The sequence below is a fragment of the Pteropus vampyrus genome, unplaced genomic scaffold (assembly GCF_000151845.1).
Source record: "Pteropus vampyrus isolate Shadow unplaced genomic scaffold, Pvam_2.0 Scaffold217, whole genome shotgun sequence".
NCBI classification, from domain to species: Eukaryota; Metazoa; Chordata; class Mammalia; order Chiroptera; family Pteropodidae; genus Pteropus; species Pteropus vampyrus.
Window position 1 is genome coordinate 3,261,844 of NW_011888998.1, and position 21,018 is coordinate 3,282,861.

At 37.9% G+C, this 21,018-nt stretch overlaps 1 protein-coding gene across 7 annotated transcripts in view; it reads left to right on the forward strand.

Annotated features, from left to right (window-relative positions):
* Positions 1–21,018, forward strand: part of DCAF8 (DDB1 and CUL4 associated factor 8) — a 36,167-nt gene that overhangs the window by 5,986 nt on the left and 9,163 nt on the right. For 5 of the 7 annotated variants that reach the window (XM_011373072.2, XM_011373073.2, XM_011373071.2 and 2 more), the window contains 6 exons: positions 7,400–7,474; positions 10,302–10,972; positions 11,913–12,053; positions 13,167–13,261; positions 17,017–17,127; positions 20,670–20,742. In XM_011373072.2, the coding sequence (XP_011371374.1) occupies positions 7,426–7,474; positions 10,302–10,972; positions 11,913–12,053; positions 13,167–13,261; positions 17,017–17,127; positions 20,670–20,742 (1,140 nt within the window). In that variant the 5' untranslated portion in view covers positions 7,400–7,425. Of the gene's footprint in view, positions 1–5,282; positions 5,331–7,399; positions 7,475–10,301; positions 10,973–11,912; positions 12,054–13,166; positions 13,262–17,016; positions 17,128–20,669; positions 20,743–21,018 lie in introns of all 7 variants that reach the window. The other 2 variants (XM_023538305.1, XM_023538304.1) reach the window with 1 other exon arrangement.

Genomic DNA, 21,018 nt, shown 5'->3' on the forward strand with positions numbered 1-21,018 from the left:
TGGGAGAAATAGAAGTCAAACCTGGGTCTGACTGACACTAAAGCCCTTTTCTTTCTATTATACCGTATGCTATCTTTAAATATGGCTGTTCTGCCAACTGATGAAGCAAATGAGCTGAAAGGTAGAATTCAGTATATTTTTAAAAAGCATATATAAGTTATAAAAGTTCTGTCCAAATGACAGCAGGAATAAAAACGTTTTTGAATTGTTTAAATGTGGGACTCAGGTTATGATTAATTGGTAAGCCAAGGAATTTTTTAAGGAAATAATTTTAATGGACCTAATAACTATACTGAAGAGATGGCCTAATTTCGTTTTTAATCCTTGAATAGGGAGAAAACAAGGATTCTCTCTCTGTAACTGAGGTAATCCCATAGAAAAGCTGTTCTAACTCTTAATGGCCTTTTCTCAGTGTGCATCTTTCTATATTTCTCTGTAGCATTTGAAACATAGACCATCCCTGCCTTCATGAAATCTTTTTATCTCTTGACTTCTAAGGCATTTAACACCCTCATTATTCCTTCTACTTCTCTGAGCATTTCTCTATCTCCCTCTCTTTATTTCCTAAGGGTAGGTATTCCATAAAATTCTTTCCTTGGACTCTCAGAGCTTTCTTGGGTACTTAATTTACTTATTTGTTTTTCAAGTGAGATATTATTTACAAGGTATTTGATTTTGAAGCTTCTCTGTGCAAATAATTTCCAAGTCTGTCTCTCTGGCTGTAATTTATTACTCAAGTTTTCAGGCCATGTAAGTCTAAAATCAGCTTTGATTTTAAACAATTAAAATCAAATTCATCTCTTCCCCCATGTGCCAGCTTCTCATTTTTGGCACTTGATTCCCTCTGGACATCCAGACTCAAACTTGTCTTTTTGACTTTTTGAGCTTTGTAACAGCTTATTGAGCTAATACTATTAATTCTTCTGTAATGTTTCTTACATTGATCCCCTTTTAATTTTCTCTGTCATCAGTCTAAGACAGGTAGGAACTTCATTGCTTCTTACCTCAGCAATGTAATACCTTTTAAACTTGTTTCTCCTTTTTCTGTCCATTTCAGTACACACACCCACCCACCCTTCTACTATACTTCTTAACTAATCAACTACACCCCACCATCTAACCAAACCAGACTAGCCATGTATTTTCTTGAACGTATTAGATTTTTCATCTTTCTTCTCTTTTCTCATTCTCGTCCTGGTGGAATGTCTTTGTCACTCTACTCATTAAAAGTTACCTATTAGCTTTTAAGACCAGCTGAAAGCTAATTTCTCCAGGGAAGCTTTTCCTTTCTCCCTGAAACTAATTCCTCTGTTCAACCACAACTGAATTTATATATATATCCATACATATATATATATATGTGTGTGTGTGTGTGTGTGTGTACATATATAACTTTTTTAATGATACTGATACTTGTATCTCTTGTATCATAGTTGTGTACTCGTTTTTTTCTAATTGATTATTGGCTACAAAAGGATGGTAACTGCCTTGTTCATATTTGTAGCTCCTGTATTGTCTTTGTACATTGTTGCATTACTAGGATGTCTATGTACAGATGGGCCACTGGGTGGTGCCAGATGCCTCTAATTTGGATAAACAAGGGAGGTTAGAGCAGTGATACATTGGGTTTCCCTGTGTTGTCAAATCTGCACAACAGGAATAGAGATGAATTTCCATGATCCAGAAACATTCATAATTTCTTTCTGCTCCTCTGTCCAGTTTACCAGAGGAGATAGTGTAGTATATTTTAACTCCTCCAAGTACTTAATAGAGAGTCACAGAACTAAAGGCCTGTTCCCTTATAAACATGTTTTATATAGTCTCAGCTTCCTGGGGCGGGGGGTGGGGGCCGCGGGTCATCCTTTGAATTTGAGTGCCTGAGGGTCTCTGTCTGATTAATAAACACTGTATTATTAGAGTGGCTGGGTGCCCAGAGGAAATCAATGCCATAAATAGGAAGCTGGCAAGTGGCTGGTGGCAGGAGTCAGGAAAGTTGGCTTGGAGAAGTGTTTATTGTAAAGTAGAAAAATAGCAAGGTAAGAGGAATGAATTTAAACCTCTTTCAGCTTGAAAACAAAAATTGGGCATGGGGAAAGTAGGACTGGTTGATTCCAGATGGACTGTGGGACTTAGGACTGAAAAGCAAATTTGTACTTTGGATGGATCTCAGCCCTGAACAACTGTTCAGTTATGAGTGGTATGGGACATCTGTCCTCCCAAGAGGAACCAGGGACTGTGTGGTTCTCAGATATCTGTCTTACTAATAATGGAAGTATTTTCTACCATTACCGTTTAGTTTCAGAAGAAATTCTAAAACTTTGTATCATGTAAATATGGATGTCTATGTAGGAGACTTGGGCACTTGAGTTGCAGAATGAAGGCAGCCAGACAAGACTGCTGGATTGGCTTGAGAGAATGCTGGGATTATGTAATGCATGGGAACTCACTGAAAATGAGTTTAGATCTTAGTAAAGGAATAAAGGATTAATATTTTAGATGATGAAGTTCTATTGGGCATGAGGTAAGGTAGAGTTATCAGTTTTCAGAGACTATAGACTCCAAAGGACTTAAGATGAACTTGAGAGAAATTTAAGAATAAAAATGAAAAGCATAAGTATACAGAGTGCAATCACTAGAATGACTTTGAACTATTTTAAGCCTCTGATTGTCTTAGTTGTCCATAAGATTGGATGCCTTACGAGTTCATCTTGCCTCAAATGTGATTGTTGCTAAATCCTACAGACAGCTTTGGTTGCAGCAAAAATAATTCTGCACTTTAATTTTTAAATAAGAAGACCTGACATTTTTCTCTCATTTACTGTAGCATATTGACCACTTTAGGTAACTTCTGTTCATAATCACAGCCTTGACAATTTAGTATTTTTAATTGTTGGGTTTTATCTGTCATTTAATACTTTGCATGATTTCTCCCCCTTCTTCCCCTTCTCTCATTCTCTCTCTTTCTCTCTCTCTCTCTTTTTTTGGCCAGATTTATTGGGATATGATATATGTACAGTAGAATTTACCCTTTTTTTAGTGACCCATTCTGTGGATTCTGACAATTACATAGTCATGCAATACCACCTCGAATGAGGCATAGAACATTTTCCATTCCAAAAAGTTTTCTTATGCCCACTTCCCCCATCCCTAACCCCAAGCAAATGATCTGTCCTGTCCCTGAAGTTTATCTTTTCCAGATTGTCCTATAAATGGAATCATATTATGTAGCTGTTTGAATCTTGCTTCTTTTACTTAGCATGATATATTTGAAATCCACATGTGTTGCTCTGTGTATCAGTAGTTCATTCATTTTTATTGCTCAGTAATACTCCATTGTGTGGATGGACCACAGTTTGTTTTATTCATGACCAAGCTGAAGAACATTTGTTTCTAGTTTTTGATGAAGCTAAATAAAGCCACCAAAACATTCACCTACAGGTTTTGGGTAGACATATATTTTCATTTTTGAGAACATGCGTGAATGGGATTTCTGGGTTGTATGGTAAGTATGTTTATAAGAAACTGTCAAACTGTTTTCCAAAGTGACTACCATTTTGCGTTTCTACTAGCAGTGTATGAGAATTCTAGTTGTCCTACTTCTTGTTAGCACCTGATAAAGTAAGCTTTCTAAAATTTTAACCATTCTAATAGGTGTGTAAAGGATTTTCATTGTGTTTTTAATTTTTGTTTCTCTAATGACTAATAGTGTTGAACATCTTTTCAAGTGATTATTATTTAGTTGTGAGAGATTTTAAATATATTCTGGTTGCTGTCCTTAATTAAATGTTTTTTGCAGATGTTTTCTTCCAGTCTGTAGCTCATCTTTTCATTTTTTTAACCGTGTCTCTTGAAGAATAGATTTTTAATTTCTATATATCCAGTTAATTAATTTTTTCTTTGATGGTTTGTGTTTTTTTTGTATGTGTGTCCTATCCGAAGAAATATTTGCCGAACCCAATGTCATAAAGCTTATCTCCTTTGTTTTATTCTGGAAGTCGTATTATTTTAGCGGAAGTTGTATTATTTTAGCTTTCACATTTAGACCGATGATCCATTTCGAGTTAGTTTGTGTATACTGTACAAATGTAGGAATTAAGTTTTTTGTATATATGTTTTTGCATTCGGATGTCCTATTGTCCTAATATATATAGTCTGTTATACCGATCTTTTATCTATATTAGGGAAAGGAAGCAGTCCCATTAATTTTAAATGGGAGACATTGACAGAGTATGCTTACTTATTGTACTAACTCCCTTGGGATTATGTAACACATGGGAACTCACTGAAAATGAGTTTAGATCTTAGTAAAGGAATCCAGGACTAATATTTAGATGATGAAGTTCTATTGGGCATGAGGTAAGGTAAAGTTATGTTTTCATAGACTACAGAATATTACTTAATATTTTGTCATGTATTTGGTTAAAAACTTAAGGCCTTTTTAAATTAAGACAAGAAAAATTCAGATCACTGGAATTTCTTAGGTAGAAATTAAAATGACACCTGCATCTTTTTCTCCCATCCCCCAATAGCTTAGGCTTTAACCTTCAGTTTGACAGGGATTGTAGTTATTTTTAGAGTACAGGCAGTAGAGCCAATCTAATTTAAACTCCCCCAGCTACCTGGGGCAGTGAGCTCATCAACTCTTCCAAGCTCAGATTGGTTTGCTCTGGACTAGATTTTACCTGGAAATTAATCAAGCATTTGTTGGGAATGTAGTGCATTAAAGAATGAGGAAGATAGTTTGGGTCAAGTATGGTCCCTAACCTCAGTTTACAAATAAGGTGGTATTTTTGGTGATGGATGAGATTCTAGAGTGGCCCCTATACTTGAGACAGTCATAGCATCTTAGCTTGCTTTAATGTGGGCACTTAGGCTCTTAATTCCTGCCTTAGAGTTGAGAGTGTTTTAAATTTCTTCATTTTGAGGAGTTTATATGATAAGAGTAACAGTTCACCCCCTAAGCAGTTGAATTTTACTATTGTCATTGTTCTTGGCTTTCTAGAGAAGTGGTCCCTTGAAGTGGGAATGTATGCACCCCAAGGGGTATAGAAGATGATCCAGTGGTATACAGAAAAAGTGTTGAAATTTCTATTTTTTCTAGAAAAATTAAGCTTAATATTTAATGTGAATTGATTAAATGTTTGTATGTATACACATATTGAAAGTTCATGCTCAGAGTTTTCACTGATGGAAGTTTATTAATCAGTTTTGAGACCACTGCTCTAGAGCATCCTTCTGCAAAAGTTTTAACATGTAATTCTGTTTACCTTTACCATCTCCAGAATTACTGATACTATTGTACAAAAGAAGAAAATGAAGTCCAGAGACAAGTAAGCAGCTCATCTAAGGTCACAACATATGTTAATGGCTTAGCTGATACTAGAGTCTTGGACTTTAAATTTTCAGTCTAAGACAATTTTGCTAAATTCTGTGGCCCCTAAAATGCGATCTTTAGAAGCTATCTGCCTATCGACTTACTGATTAAACAGAGTTGACATAAGCATTCACAGGGTTTTCTCTGTTTCTGAATTTAGCAATAAATTTGGTCAACGTTTTTCCTCAAAGAGGAGATCTCTTCTTGCAAGAACCTTAAACCAGTATCTCCAAAAGATGAGGTCTGCAGCCTCTGGGTGTGGGTTAACTAGGCTTTGTTTTCTCCTGGCCATGGTGGCTGGGAAAACAAATGTGTTTTCTAGAGCCAGTGAGTCTAAAGTTCAGACAGTCCGGGCTTCTATAGAAGTTGATGAGATTCAGTTTTGAGAAAGGTTCTCTGGAGCTGATTTTTTCTCTGAGAGTGGATAATAGTAGGGTGAGAAATATAGTATGGTTGACAGTTTTGATTCTGAAGGTGAGAAGACATTAGATGTGTTCCCAATTGACCATGTAAGCTTATGACCTTATTTTTTAATCTTAACAGTAGTGCAGTTTCCCCCATTTTTGCAATTAATGTAATTAATTAAAACCCTATGTGAGTAAGAAGATATTGCTGAGATACTAAAGAATATAAACAGGGACTTCTAAGAGGGAAAAACAAGTGCAATGTGAGGAATGCTGTACAAAAATATATCAGAGAAGTAGGAGGAAAACAGGTTGCTCTGCAAACAGCTCTTCACTGTTTTCCTTTATGTTGCTTCACAAATCTGTTCTTTTTTTTTGGCTTCATCTTTCATCATCATCCTTCCAGGTGTTCCTCCCTCAAATTCAGCCTTGGTCTTGCTCTTGCATTATTTCCACTCCTCTGCCTAGGCCTACTATGAGTAAGCTTTGGGCAGCTGTCTCTTGGCAGAGGACACTTTTTTTGGATTTCTGTAAGGGAAAGGAGGAGATAAGGATAAGGATGGGGATGGTTCTGTGATAATTATGGGAATGAAAAGGCTTTTGAAAGATGAGAGGCCAGAGTGCCTGGGTATAAGGATTGTAGTCATAATCATATTTTATCTTTTACCCAGTGTCTTTTGTCCAAGGCAGTGAAAGGGCTTAACAAAATTCTGGTCTACATAATATTTTTCTTTGCTCTAGGGGAGTGAGGCCCTGAAAAAATAATGTGTTACAGTGACAGAAAAGAAAAAAAAGCTGATTCCTAGTGAGGGCTTTGCCAGAAAGACAGATCTGTCGAAAGTTAGTGGAATTAGGTGAAATAATGATTGTCATTTTATGAAATAGACTGAGATGGTTTAATGGAAATGTCACCTTTTTCTTCAGTTTTGCATTTGGTGACTGACAATTATTAGTCGTAAGTGCGGGGGGGACCCTTTATGTTCTTTCTTAGGTAGGGGGCTTCTGAGTTCTAATTAGGCTCTACTTCGTATAATATCGTTGCCCATAAGTTTCAAGCTAGGCATGTGAGTGAACATAAAGCCCAAGCTCTTACTCCTTGAGCTTGATTTCTTTGATCTGTCGGTTTGTGTAAAATGATATAGTCTGACCTGCCTCTTCATGTTGTGAAGACAGTGTTTTATAGAGTTTGTGGATACATATGACTAATATTAGCAGTGGAAGATTCTTGCCTAGAGGGCAGTGCTGAAGCTAGCTTTTTGTATTGAGTTAAGGCTCTCTTCTTGCAGTACCTGTCACATGATACATGCCTGCTGTTCCAGGTTTTATTTCAGTTCCCTCTTTTCCATCTGAGAAAAACACTACCAGTTACTCAGTGAGTAAAGTAAAGAGATTGCAGTTGACTTCCCAAAGATATGTCTGTCTCTTTACAAAGTTTATACATGGAGCGGGGGGAAGGGAATCTGGTATGATGTTCAGCCAAGAAGCCCTGTTTAAGCACATACACAAAAATCATTTTTATAAAAATGACAAAGGCTATACATTGTTAAATCTCATTATTCCTTTTATCATCTTTTCCAGATTATTTCATGATTGTTTCATTTTCTTCCTCTTCCAAATCCAGGCTGGCTACAGTAAACGTCATTCAAGATGTCCAGCAAAGGGAGCAGCACAGATGGCAAAACAGACTTAGCTAATGGTAAGGGGCCAAAATGAAGGAGAAGCTATTTTTGCTATCAGCTGAGGTTCTCTTCCCCTAGAGAGAGTGGAGACTTGGATTTTAGTGGAGGGAGGGAAACCTTTCCTAAGAACGAACCCTTCTTGTATTGTTTTGAGTACAGGAAACTACACAGGAAACACCTTGCACCGTCTGGTACTTTTGCTCCTTCAACTTTTATCTGATTGTTTTCAGAAAATCAGTAATAGAACTGTGCCTCTAAGAGGTCAGATGGTTTGGAATTCTGAAAGGTAGTAACGGTGGATCAAACCTAGGAGATGCTGTTAATAAAGATGGTGGGAACAAAGGAGTGGCTGGGAAGGTGAGGTTCCCTAGTTATGAGAAGTCTCTTTCCATGATAGATCATAGTTTGATAGAGATGTTAGAGGAGAGATGAAATTATAAGGTAAAACAACTAGAATTGATCCTGCCGGCCTGCCTTTCTCCCTCCTCCCTCCTTCCCTTCCTTCCACCTTTTGCTGCTGCTACTAAGTGTTAAATCAATGGGTCTAGGGCAGATTTCAAGGCAGGATATCAAGATTCTGATAAAGTTAGCTACTACCTGGGTTATGCTACCAATGCTTCAACTCTGAGCCAACTTCTAAACTAGAGAAATGTCTTTCAAATGGATGATATATTTGGGCAGCACAGCGTCCATCCCTCAGTACTTTGCAAGGCAGGATAATAGGCTAAAGTCTAGTCGATGTGATTGGCAGAGTAATGAAATTGAGGAAGGAAAATGAGATTTTTCAACATGCTGTTTTAGTGCCTCCTTTTTCTTACCACTATTTATTCATCTTCTGTAAAGGAAGGTGATTCAGATTTTTCACTGGACTTAGTTGCAAGACATGGGGTTGTACAGGGGTTTGAGGTGTACAATTGATTTAGAGTTTGGCCATTACCTAGATCAGGGATTGGCAGACAATGGCCTGCAGGCTAAGTCCAGTTTGCCAATGTTTTTATAAAATTTATTGGAACACAGTCATGCCCCATTATTTACATAGTCTTTATGATTGCTTTTGTGCTACAGCAGTGGAGTGGAATAGTTGTGACAGAGATCCATATGGCTACCTGGCTTTTGTCAGAAAAAACTTACCAACCCTTGAGCTAGATCTGGCCATTGACTATAGGGTCCTCTTGCTGAGCTTGTGATATGCTCTGGCCTTTATGTTAATGTGATAGAGCCCCCAAAGTTGATCATAATTTTAACAATAAATGCTAGGAGTTCTGAAGTTTTATTTTTCCTTCTCCACCTGAAGTGGTAGGTGTAGTACTTTATCTCTTCTCACCACTCCCAATCTTAAATCCAGTTGCATTTAAAAAAACCATACTATTAGAAACAAAAACAAAACAAAGAAAACCATACTATTAATCTTTCTCAGCATATATTTCAGTCTCAACAAATGTGATTCCTCAGAACAAATTGCTGCACTTTTCCTCTTCTTAGCCCATTTGTTTTCACACTGTGTTCTTAGTTGAAATGCTTTTTGAAGAGAGCTTTGTTTATGTGTCTCCCAACCTTCTATCAGTATTTGAACCTGTTTTCTTTATTGGGTCTTGCCTAAGAGTTCATTGGAAAGTGGTTTTATTGCTGCAGATAGTTTCAGAAATTACTGCTGTAATCCAGATGACTAAGCAATAAGGTGCTTCAATCTGTCGAATCCTTAAACATCAGTGTAGTATTAGAGTTGAATAGCTCATACCAGAGTCATCCATAGCTGGTCTGCGTTTCCTAACAGCCTTTACTTTTGGCAAAGATAAAATTCGTAGTCATCTAAGGAAAGAAAGCCTTGAGCATTGTTTAAAATTCTCCTTCCCCCATCCTTTCTTCACACCTTGACCTTAGGCTAGAAATTGTGGTCTAGAACATTGCCAAGTGTTTATTGGAATATGATTTGGCTGTTGTTTGATAGCAGAATGCAGTATTTAATTGGAAGGGACTATATCACTCAAAATGACCCAGTTATTTTTTAGCTACCAACATGGCAGACCTAAAGATGATGAACTTTTCTCTCAGGTACCACTATAGTACCCTTCCTTTTTAGCATTTTTATGTAGCTTCCTGATAGAACTTTGTCTCAATAAACAGTTTGTATAACTAAAAATAATATTAAAGTTATTTAATTAATGGAAGTAAGAATACATTTATTAGCAAAAAGTGAGCAAGAACCCACTCAAATGATCACAATTCTCATTTGTCACTTCTACTTCCTTCTGGATTCTTAGTGGACTTTTAGGACATTGGGGAAAGAAACTTTAGGATTTAGGAGGCAGAAAGTAGTAGTGGTGCTTTCTTAGGTGGGAAAAAGTTCAACTCCACATCCACTGTCAGAGTGATTTTAATCAGTTGTTTTCCATCCTTCTCTAAGAAGATGGCTATGCTACCTCTTGTGAGGATGGCTGTTCTTTTTCTTATATTTAGTTAAATTATTTGCTGTAACTAATGGATGCCCATCCAGCAGAACAGAGCCTAAGGTAGTTGTATCAAGCATACTTTCATCCAAATCTGCCAATGCTTTGCCTTTCAAGAATTTATCATAATCTTAGGTTCTGCATTTCTTCACTTCTGTTGAAATACCTTTATTCATGTGTGGCTTTGGTCTTAATCGTTTAAATTTCTTGTCCTTTACAAGATTCCCCCTCAAAAGGTACTCTCTATAAGCATTTGTAATGAAAACTCTTTGAGCAAAGTTGGTTTCTGGGCTTTTTCATATGATAATTTCTTAGACTAAGGAGAGAAAATGCTTCTGATCACTTTTGTATTTCTTCCTTTTTTCCTCTCACCTACCCATTTTTCACTTACATGCAGGAAGCCTGTCTAGCAGTCCAGAAGAGATGTCTGGAGCTGAAGAGGGGAGGGAGACATCTTCAGGCATTGAAGTGGAGGCCTCAGACCTCAGCTTGAGCTTGACAGGGGATGATGGTGGCCCCAACCGCACCAGCACGGAAAGTCGAGGCACAGATACAGAGAGCTCAGGTGAAGACAAAGACTCTGACAGCATGGAGGACACTGGCCATTACTCCATCAATGATGAAAATCAAATCCATGATCGCTCAGAAGAAGAGGAGGAGGAAGAGGAGGAGGAAGAAGAGCATCCTCGGCGTCGTGTACAGCGCAAGCGGGCCAACCGTGACCAGGACTCATCAGATGATGAGCGGGCCCTGGAGGACTGGGTGTCCTCGGAAACATCAGCCCTTCCCCGACCTCGCTGGCAAGCCCTTCCAGCCCTTCGGGAGCGGGAGCTGGGTTCAAGTGCCCGCTTTGTATATGAGGCTTGTGGTGCAAGAGTATTTGTGCAGCGTTTCCGCCTGCAGCATGGGCTTGAGGGCCATACTGGTTGTGTTAATACTCTGCACTTTAACCAGCGTGGAACTTGGTTGGCCAGTGGCAGCGATGACCTGAAAGTGGTGGTTTGGGACTGGGTGCGGCGGCAGCCGGTACTGGACTTTGAGAGTGGCCACAAAAGCAATGTCTTCCAGGTGAGGCAAGGGAGCCAAATAGCTATTTAGAAAATCAGGCATGAGTTACACAAACCTGAGCTGTTGCCTGGAGTGGTAGCTGATAGTCATAGGAATTAGACATCAGAACTCAGTCCTACCTTGGCTCCCATGATACTCTAGACGAGCTAAATACACTGAAAGACCAATGGCAACCTTTTGTTTTCTTGAGCACAAAGACTGTCAGAAGTCTCATGATAAGTAGGGTGCTTGGAAATCATCAGGAAGGTACTTAACTATACATGTGCCCTGGTAGGAGGCACTTGAGCCAGACTCCTTGGGTTTAAATTCTGGCCCTACTCCTTACTAGCTTTGTGAATTTAGGCAAGTTATTTAACCTCTGTCTTCAATTTATCTATAATATAGGGCTAATAACAGAATTTTAAGGATCAAATAAGTAGAAGCTAAGCATTTAGTACTGTGCTTGGTACTTAATAAACATTTGATAAATGTTAGTTAATGTTGTTATTCTCTAGAGGTTTTACTCATCAGCCCAATAAATCATACTGGTTCTGGCCATTTATTCCTAAGTAAGTTCTCTTTCCTCCCCCAACATCCTCTCTCGTTTTCTTTTCCTTTGTAGTGAATTTGTGTTTGCTTCCTGAATCAAGAGTTTCCTCCTTTTTTTCCTTACTTTTCTCCCCTAGTAGGTAGAGTTCTAGTTCACCTGAGCATTTATTCTATACCTGCTTAACCTTCCAGAGTCAACTAAAATGCTCTCTTACATCAGAGAAGTTTTTTCTTTTCGTCTCCTTTAAATCTTGGAAGGAATTGGACTTTAGCCAATTATGTGAGAGTAGGAAAGCTAAATTTCCAGCTGTTGTGTAACAAAAGGGGGTGAGTTGGGGTTGTCATCACATTTTTTCCTCTCAAAATTCACCTCAATTTCTTGTATGACCTTTTTTTTATTCTTAACAACCAGGCCAAGTTTCTTCCTAACAGTGGTGATTCCACCCTGGCCATGTGTGCCCGTGATGGGCAGGTGCGGGTAGCAGAGTTGTCTGCCACACAGTGCTGCAAGAATACAAAGCGTGTGGCCCAACATAAGGGAGCGTCCCACAAGGTAAGTAAGCCTTTGACTCAAAGGATGTGAAATCCAGTACCTCTGGATCTCAGCCAAGGCCTTCTCCTATCTCTGCTCATTGTGTCCCCTTTGTGTGGTCACCTGCCTCCCTCCTTTCAGTTCTAAGATTTGTAGATTGGAAGGGAAGAAAAGCAACCACCACCCTAAACTTCTCGGAAAACAAGTATTTGAGAGATCTGTAGATCTTACACATGCAGTATTTAGTTGATTATACCTAATCCCTAAGGTGAGCCAAGGGTTTAGTTTGGAGATGCTTGAGGTCTCCTAGGCCTTCCAAACCTTTAAACTTTACTCTGATCATATTTAGAACATCTTATTAACAACTCCAAGGTGCTAGTGGTTGGCTTCTCGTAAGTAAGAACTTCAGCTTTTCTGCTTACAACTCTTAGTGTACAAACAGCACTGTTTTTGGAAGCTCTATATTGACCAGGGAATATAAGCCAAATAGTCACGGTGGCAGTCAGTGAGGAGCTAAGAGCTGTCTAGTTTCAGAGTGGGTACCAAGTTCTTTCATGCCATGGAAAGAGAATGGTCCTCTCTTCTTACAAAGCCTAAGTAAATACATAGTTGGACCTAGAGTATCCTTTTCTAGATGGCTCTGGCAATGTGGAAATTACCTGTTTCTCTGAATCTTAAGCATACCTCCAACCCACTAGGTAACTAATTTTTAGAACTGAGATGTAGGGAATGAAACTTGGGTGCCATTTCTCTTCCCACCTGAGGGTGCGGAGCTGATTTAATTTGAGAATGAGCACTAATGGCTAATGTTTTCCTTTAGTAGCACTGTTTACAACCTTTGGGTACTTAGTTAAAATAGCTAATCAGCTGTCCTTTTGACTTAGAGTAAATAAGAGTATAGAGTAAATAAGCTGTAAGTAATTCACACGGAGCCAGAGAGGGTGAGCTTATTAAATTATCTCCTTTCCTGAGATTTTACAAAGACATTTTTCTAGATGAGACCTTTTTTTTAAAAATTTTTTTTTTATTTTTTTACTTTTTGATGAGGCATTTTAAATGCAGCTCTTCCTAAAGATAAATGACCTCTAATTCTAAACTTTAAAAACCTCATCCTTTCCCTTTTTTCTCTTTCAGTTGGCCCTGGAACCAGACTCTCCCTGTACGTTCCTATCTGCAGGTGAAGATGCAGTTGTCTTCACCATTGACCTCAGACAAGACAGACCAGCTTCGTAAGTATAGCAACCATATTTTTACAGAAGTGGATCTCTTGGCCTCAAAAATATTCCACGTGGCCTAGGTAATGCTCAACTTTCTGGTCCATCAGAATGGTCCCTTTGTGCCTGTGATAAGAAGCAGATCAGGGGTTAGGGGAATTCATTACTTCTTTGTTCTTATTTGTCTGTTTGTCAGCAGTGAAGTATTATTCAGTCTACCTTTATTTTTAAAGCAAGGTTCAGTTATCTTATATGTGGGCTTTAATAACTCTATTCACTTAGGTACAACTTAACTTCTCCACAAGAAGCATATTACTCTACAAAGCAGCTTAGAGATATGGTCCTATGTAGTTATCAGTTCAGTTACCTATAAAATATGTAAACAAGTAAATGATAAATTTTGAACAAAAGTATTGGTAGCTATAGTAGAACTCTATTATATCATAGTTCATTTTTACATGAATTTAAAACTTATGGGATAAATTATATCCCTTTTAGCTGTGTGATATCATAGCATCTTGTTTGGATCCAGGCAGTCGTGGGTGGGTAGGTGGGTTTGTGGGTGGGTGGGTGTGTGTGTCTGTCTGTCTGCATCTGTGTCTCTCTCACGTAAGAGATTCAAATAATAAAATATATGGACAAAATGTAAACGCTCCCTCATGCACACCTCCTCTGCCCCCCACTTTTTGGGCTACTGGTAATCATTGTTAAAATTTTTGAATTTTGTATATTTTTATGTATCTTAATATATGCATTTACACTTTTCCCCATAAATGGAATACTTATGTATACATATATAAACATGTATGTGTATAGAAACATGCATGTTTCTGCAATTTTCTTTTTTCATGTTAGCATGTATTTTAGAGCTTTTTCTCCATCAGACTGCAAAGGACTACCTCATTTTTAACCATGACATATCTGTTACAGCATTGGCATACTACAGTCTGTTTAACCATGACCTCATTGGTGCATCATCTAGAGTACTTATTGTCTTGTTAGTCTTAAAAATTATAATGACAAATCTCGAATGTCAATACCAGTGTTGAATAAGGGATGCCATTGATTTACGTAGCATACATGTAAAAGACAAGTTAATTTAGAGAACATAATCTTAAGACTGATTAATATTAGATATAAGTATAGAAGAAGTTGTCTAGGGAGTGGAAGAACTTAAAAAACTGATTGAATGAAGGAAATGTTCTAGGTTTGCGGAAAGGATATAGTGGTTACTTATATAAACTTTTCTTCAAGAGCATGAGGGTTGAGAGATACTGGGTTTATACTGGAAAGGGAACAGGCTTGGGTGACAAGGGATCTGCCTTCTAGTACTATCCTGCAGTTATTTAGCTTTCAGAAAACCATTTATTCTCTTGAACTGAATGGTGTTATTATCCGTTCTAAAGTTCTATGGTTCTGTGATGATAATGGGACATTAGTGAATTTTCAAGAGAGGAGGGGAAGGGCAAAGATGGGAAAAATGGTAAGAGTTTATTTAGTCTGTTCTGGTAGAGAAAGTTGTGAAACAGAATGAGATCATATTCTGTGGATCAGGGTCTGAGGAAAACTACTGTTAGGCCACAAGGAATTGGGAATCTGGTTCTAGTGATGGGAAGAGCAGATAACTTTGGCAGATTATTGAATTTGGAATGAAATGATGTAGGCAGAAAAATCTGGCTGAGAGATGACCAATGGGACTAGAAACTAAGAGGGGAAACGTAGGAGAAACTTACAGTAGGAAGAGGCCCAAATTCTGGATTTGGGAAATAAGAGACAGCCTTCAAAGAGATTTCGTTTTAGGGGTTGTAAAAGTGGTAGAAGGCTAGAATGAAGTGGGAGGACTGAATGTGAAGGTCATGGCCAGAAAATTTAAGCTATCCTTGTGTGTTAAGCTGATGCCTGCCTGACATCTGCTTATCTCAGAGGCATTGTGTGAAGTTGGCATAAGGGAATTTTTCTTTTGTGTATATGATAGCTGAGTCTCTGGAAGCTGGTGAAATTGGCTAACATCTCAGGAAAAAGAGTTGGATTTGGATCTGTGGGTAGATAGTCCTTCAGCTAGTGGAAGCCAGTTTCAGATATTCTTCAAAGGAATCCTTTGGTCTGATCTATAATTATTTTTCCATTTTTGCTGTAACATACCTGCTCATTAAAAAACTACAAATTTTAAGGCAAAATTTGGTAATTTATTTTATATGGTTTAATATGCTGCCTTCCTTTGCCATGATTAATTATTTTTATAGCCACTCTTACGTGTTCCCTAGAGAGCTCAAGATACTCTGTGCATTTTACATTGGGAGAGAGAATTACTTGTTTTAGGTGAGTACGTTGAGACATGGAAAGATTGAGCTCTTTTTCAGGATTATATGACAGTGGAGCAGGTACTTCATAATCAATTCTTACACTTTTTTCATTTAGCTTTCATACTTTTATATTTGTCCGACCCTCTCCAGAAAATCCAAATTGCTGAGGAAATAAGATGGTCTTGTGAAAAGGAGCAGCTTTTGCTCCTACTACTTGTCCCTGTCTAAAACCTGACAGAGCTACCTCTTTTCCATTGCTAGTTGTGTTCCTGAAATTCTTTTTTCGATATTTTCTGCCTATTGTTTTGAGGGGTGTGTGTGTATGTGTGTGTTGTCTGTAATGACATTAATTTTTAATGACTTTTATACACTATTCTTTTGATGGAAGGCTATAGAGATTTTAAAATCAAATAAAATCTCTCCACTTTGCCTAGAGCAGGTCTAGGCTGGAGTGACTGACCATGCAGAGAGGATGCTAAAATTGTTTCTTTACAAGAAACTTGTTGTCATGGTTATATTTCTTTCAGTTTTCATAGCAACCAAAAATGAGCAAAACCTTAGATTAAAAACGAAAGCTAAAGACCAGTTCCTTTTTTTTCCTGTCTTTCCTTTTCCGTAAATTTATTAATCTTTATGATGTCATATTTGACTGGTTGAACACTTAGATCTGGGAAAGTATTCTTAGTGTTACCCTTAAGCTGGAACAAATTATAGCTGAAAGCCAGAATTTTCTGAAACTCTGGAATTTCATAGTGTTTCCTCAGGGCCCCATGCTCTTCTAAGGACCTCCCCCACCCCCTTTTTTTGTGGTAAACTAGAAGAATAATTTAGAAATTATTTTCCAGCCTTAAGAACAGCTATCTTCATAAGAACTTCCTCTTTTAACTTGTTTCGGATAAGGGAAGTAGAATGCTATTTTCCTTTGAATTGCCCTTGTGCTAGAAAACTATAGCTTGTCATTTCTCTGCATTTTTAACACTAAATTTTAAGTGACATTCTTCTGGAATCTAAGAGATAGACTCTGACCTTAAAGGTCTTTTATGTCCACTCTGTGATTCATGCTCCCCTCACTCCATGCTCCCAGATGATTGAGAACATGTATTTATAAATGAGGGATGGGAAGATGTGGATAGTATTGTCTGTTTAATGATTGGTTATCATGTTGGACTCCAGCTATACAGACTACTTGAGGAGCTATACTTTCATATACCTTTAACTTATACTTCTTGAGGAACACCAGAAAATGATTTCACTACTTTTTTTTCCATCCCCAAAGTAGTAGTAAATATATGTGAAGGCGGTTTTTGTCTTCCTCCTGTGTTTAGAACAACCATAACCACTTTTTTCTTTTTTTCCAAATGAAAATAAGAATATTAGCCATGTCTGCATTACTCTCTCTGCTCTCACTTGCTGTGACCATCTGGATCTTTTGAAGAATATAACTTTTATGCTTTTCTACTCTTCAAGGAAACTGGTGGTGACAAAAGAGAAGGAGAAGAAAGTGGGACTGTATACAATCTATGTTAATCCTGCTAATACCCACCAGTTTGCAGTAGGTGGACGAGATCAGTTTGTAAGGTGAGTCTGTGGCTCTTTTGTGTCTTTGAGAGTTTGAGACTCTGATGCATTGTGTACTACCAGGTGTCCCTTATGGAAAGGTATGAATTGCCTGTGAATCCATTAACCACCATCTTGAGTTTTTTACCCTTATGAGTTATTCTCCCTAATAGAACAATTTCTGAGGGATAACTTAACATAGAGATTATCAAGTTTTAAAGAAGTTTATTGAATTGACCAAGGTCCCCACATAGCATAAACCCAGGTTTACTAGCAAGTGCTATATTAGTGAATATCTTCTAATACTTTTCAAATATATGCTAACATGCACTAGAAATTTCGAATGTTGGTTTCATGTACAGAAATGAGGTGACTTGGGAGTACTCAGTGTGAACTCAGATTTTTGGCTCCCATTAATTTGAACTATCCGTAGTGATATTTTTGTTACTGTGAACACTGTGTAACACTGGCTGTTGAGGCTTATCCTAAGGAAAACAGTTTATGGATTTGATCCCCATGTGTACCAGTTTCCTTTTGGTCCTTAGTCACAACTGTATCCCATCCCTATCCAATTGGCTTATTTTTAACTATATTTTTTCTTTTGCTGAGAGATTGTCAGTTTGAAAGGGAGGAGGGAGAGGATCATTAGAGAAATGAATGGCTTTTTGCTTTCCTGATGGTAGGTGAAAAGCATTATCTTTTTAAATGACAGCACATTTTGTACAACTATATTCTGAAATTAATTTTATTTAAAAGAAAGGGCAGAGAAGGTAACGATTTCCCCATAAAAAAGAAGGACAAAGAGCATTAGATACTGAAAAACACAGAATAGTCCATACAGCAAAGTATTAAATATTCAAATTTTTAAAACTAATTTGCTGACTTGCTGAAGTTTATGATGGCTTAGTGACATTTAAGAGCTGTGGTTTAGACTTAGTTTAGAGGGGGGGAAAATCTGATTATCAGCTGATGTATATTTGCTGAAGAGTAGTAATTGGTAGTATAGCAGTACTATTTTCTTTTTCTGGTTCATTTAGAACAGCAGTCCCCAACCTTTTTGGCACCAGGGACCAGTGCTCCTCTGAGAATCTTAATGCCTGACGATCTGAGGTGGAGCTAAGGTGGTGAAGCTTTGCTCACTAGCTCTCTGCTCACCTCCTGCTGTGTGGCCCAGTTCCTAAGAGGGCACGGATTGGTACTGGTCTTCAGCCCAGGGGTTGGGGACCTCTGATTTAGCAAATGTTTCCTGGATATTCTCTTTATTCAGGATATTAAACAAGGGATTGGTGGAGAATACAAACATATATTGATTCATTTATTAATCTAGCATTTACTGAGCATCTATTGTGTGCTAGATAGGCACTTGGCTAGACGTAGTCTCTGTCTTCAAGGAGCATTCTGGAGAAACATATAAGGACTACAAATATTAAGTAAGTACCCAATATTACTCATCTAGTAAGTGGCAGAGTTAGTATTTGAACTCAGATCAGACTCCTTAAATATGATAGAAACCATTTCACTATGCTGTTCTTCCTCACAGAGGAAGTATTAAAGACAAGATTGAGATATTCAAATTAGTATTGATATTCAAATGAGAAATTAGTATTTCGGATAGAGGAACAATATGTGTAGAGGTAAGATTACAAGATGTGACATGGTATATTCAAGGAGCATTGTTTTTGTTTTTGTTTTGATTTTTATATAATGTATGAGATCTGTGAGTATTGGTAGGCAGCCATACTAAGGAGTTTAAATTTTATTTAATAGAAAGTACAAAATCACCGAAGAAATTTAATCAAGAAATTTACATAAGATTTTGCATTTTGGTCATAATTCTGGTGACAATATAAGCAACGAAATCAGTTTAGTCATAATTCTGGTGACACTATAAGCAACGAAATCAATATAGCTGCATATAATTTAGGCAAAAATTGGCTAAGCTTGAAGAAAGCAGATACAGTCAAGAAATACATCCAGGTAGTTGAATTGACAGGACAGAAATTAGTTGCATAGGAAAGAAAGGACCTGATTTCTTGTTCGACCACCTCAATTTAGGATATTGCCATTAACAGATTCAGGGGAAGGGGTAGGTTTAGTTTTAGAAGTAGCTTTAGTTTTAGAAGAAAGAGAATGAGTTTACTTCTGGGCATCCTATTACAACATTCATTTGGCACGTAGATATGAATCTAGAGCTCAGAATAAGTGTGGGCTGGAGACACATTTATGAAACATATGTCTGCATATAGGTGGTAGTTAAATTCCATTGGTAATGGAATTTGATCACCAAAGGAAAGTATTAGAATTCTTTTCCCCACTACTCTTTTGATTCTGTGGTCTCTTTGAGAACATAAGGAGAACTGATCTCTTCTCCCTAGAAAATGCACATAAGCACAGTTTCTGGACATTCACATACTAGTTGGATGCTAGGTTACAATTTCCTTAGATAGAGTCAGTTGAGAAGTTAAGATCAAAAACCTCAGGGGAATGTCAGCATTTAAGGGATGGACCCAGAAAGACAAGCCTATGAACAACAGAGTGGTTGGACATCAAGGAAAGAAAGTGTTTCAGGGAAGGAGTAATGAACAATGTCAGGATGAGAAAGGCCTGAAAAGTATCTTGTTGGCATTGGCAGTTAGGTTACTGATGACTTTAGCCAGAGAGGTTTCAGTGGTGAGTAGGTCAAAGCTAGATGAGAATGGATTAAGAAATGAGTGGGAAGTGAGGAAGTGAAAATATTGAATGTAGATTATGTAATTTGACTGCAAGGGGAAGGACAGAAAAAGCAATAATAGGAAAGGACAGTCAGTAGAAGGAGGATTTTTAGGAAATGGGCAAGGGGAGTGATGAGGAAGAGGTTGAGAATGGACTAATCAAACAAGATCCTTGGAGGGATGAGCAGCTGTGGAGAGATGAGACTCTGAGATTGGAGGAGATTGGTAGATGAGGACAGTGATTAGATCTATCTTGCCCTTCACCGTATCTTCAGCACCTAGCATAATACCTGGCACGTAATATGTGTCATAAAAAATTTGAATACATGATTAAAGTTTGGATTTGGAGAGATGAGGGAAAGTTTGATGCTTGATGAAAATGAAAGGAAGAGAGGACTTTTGGGATATAGGTAGTGGTTTATAATAGTTGTGCGGTATGAGAGGGAGAACTGGCCAAATGTTTCAAGAAGAGATTGAAGATCTACTGACATGTAAAGCATGATTTCTTCCCATGAATAATAAGCCCAATTGGGCAGGTAGCATACACACAAAAAACTCTATAATAATGTTATTTCTATGAAAATAAATATTGATATAAAAGCTGAGAGGAGGGCTAACCCATTTTAAATTGATATAAATGAGGCTTGATTACCACTTGAAATGGGAAATACTTGGTTAAAAGAGTTAGGGTTTGGAAAGGGGGAGAGAGAGGAGGACTTTCCGGCTTGGTTGGGGAATGTTCTTTATCTGCCCTGACATCCACCTGACAGCTGTTCCTCCCACTACATTGAATTGCATCTTTTTAAGGGATCAGTTTGTAACTTGACATTTTCATTGCTTTTTCCACCACAGGATTTATGACCAGAGGAAAATTGATGAGAATGAGAATAATGGAGTACTCAAGAAATTCTGTCCTCATCACCTGGTAAGATTCATGAAGGGTCAGTGGCTCCAGGCTTCCCTGACTCGACCCCAAGGTCGTGCCCAAACTTGTTGGTTTGCTGGGAAGAGCTTGGACATTCAAGTCAGATACCTGGATTTGAATCCTGGCTCTACTACTTAACCAGCTTTGTGATCTTGGGCAGTCACCTCACCTCTGTTGGCCAGTTTTCTTATCGACAAAATAGAGATAATTGCCTTGTACTGTGATGGTAAGGCCTAAGGAGATAATGTATATATAAAATGGCTAGCACACAGAAGA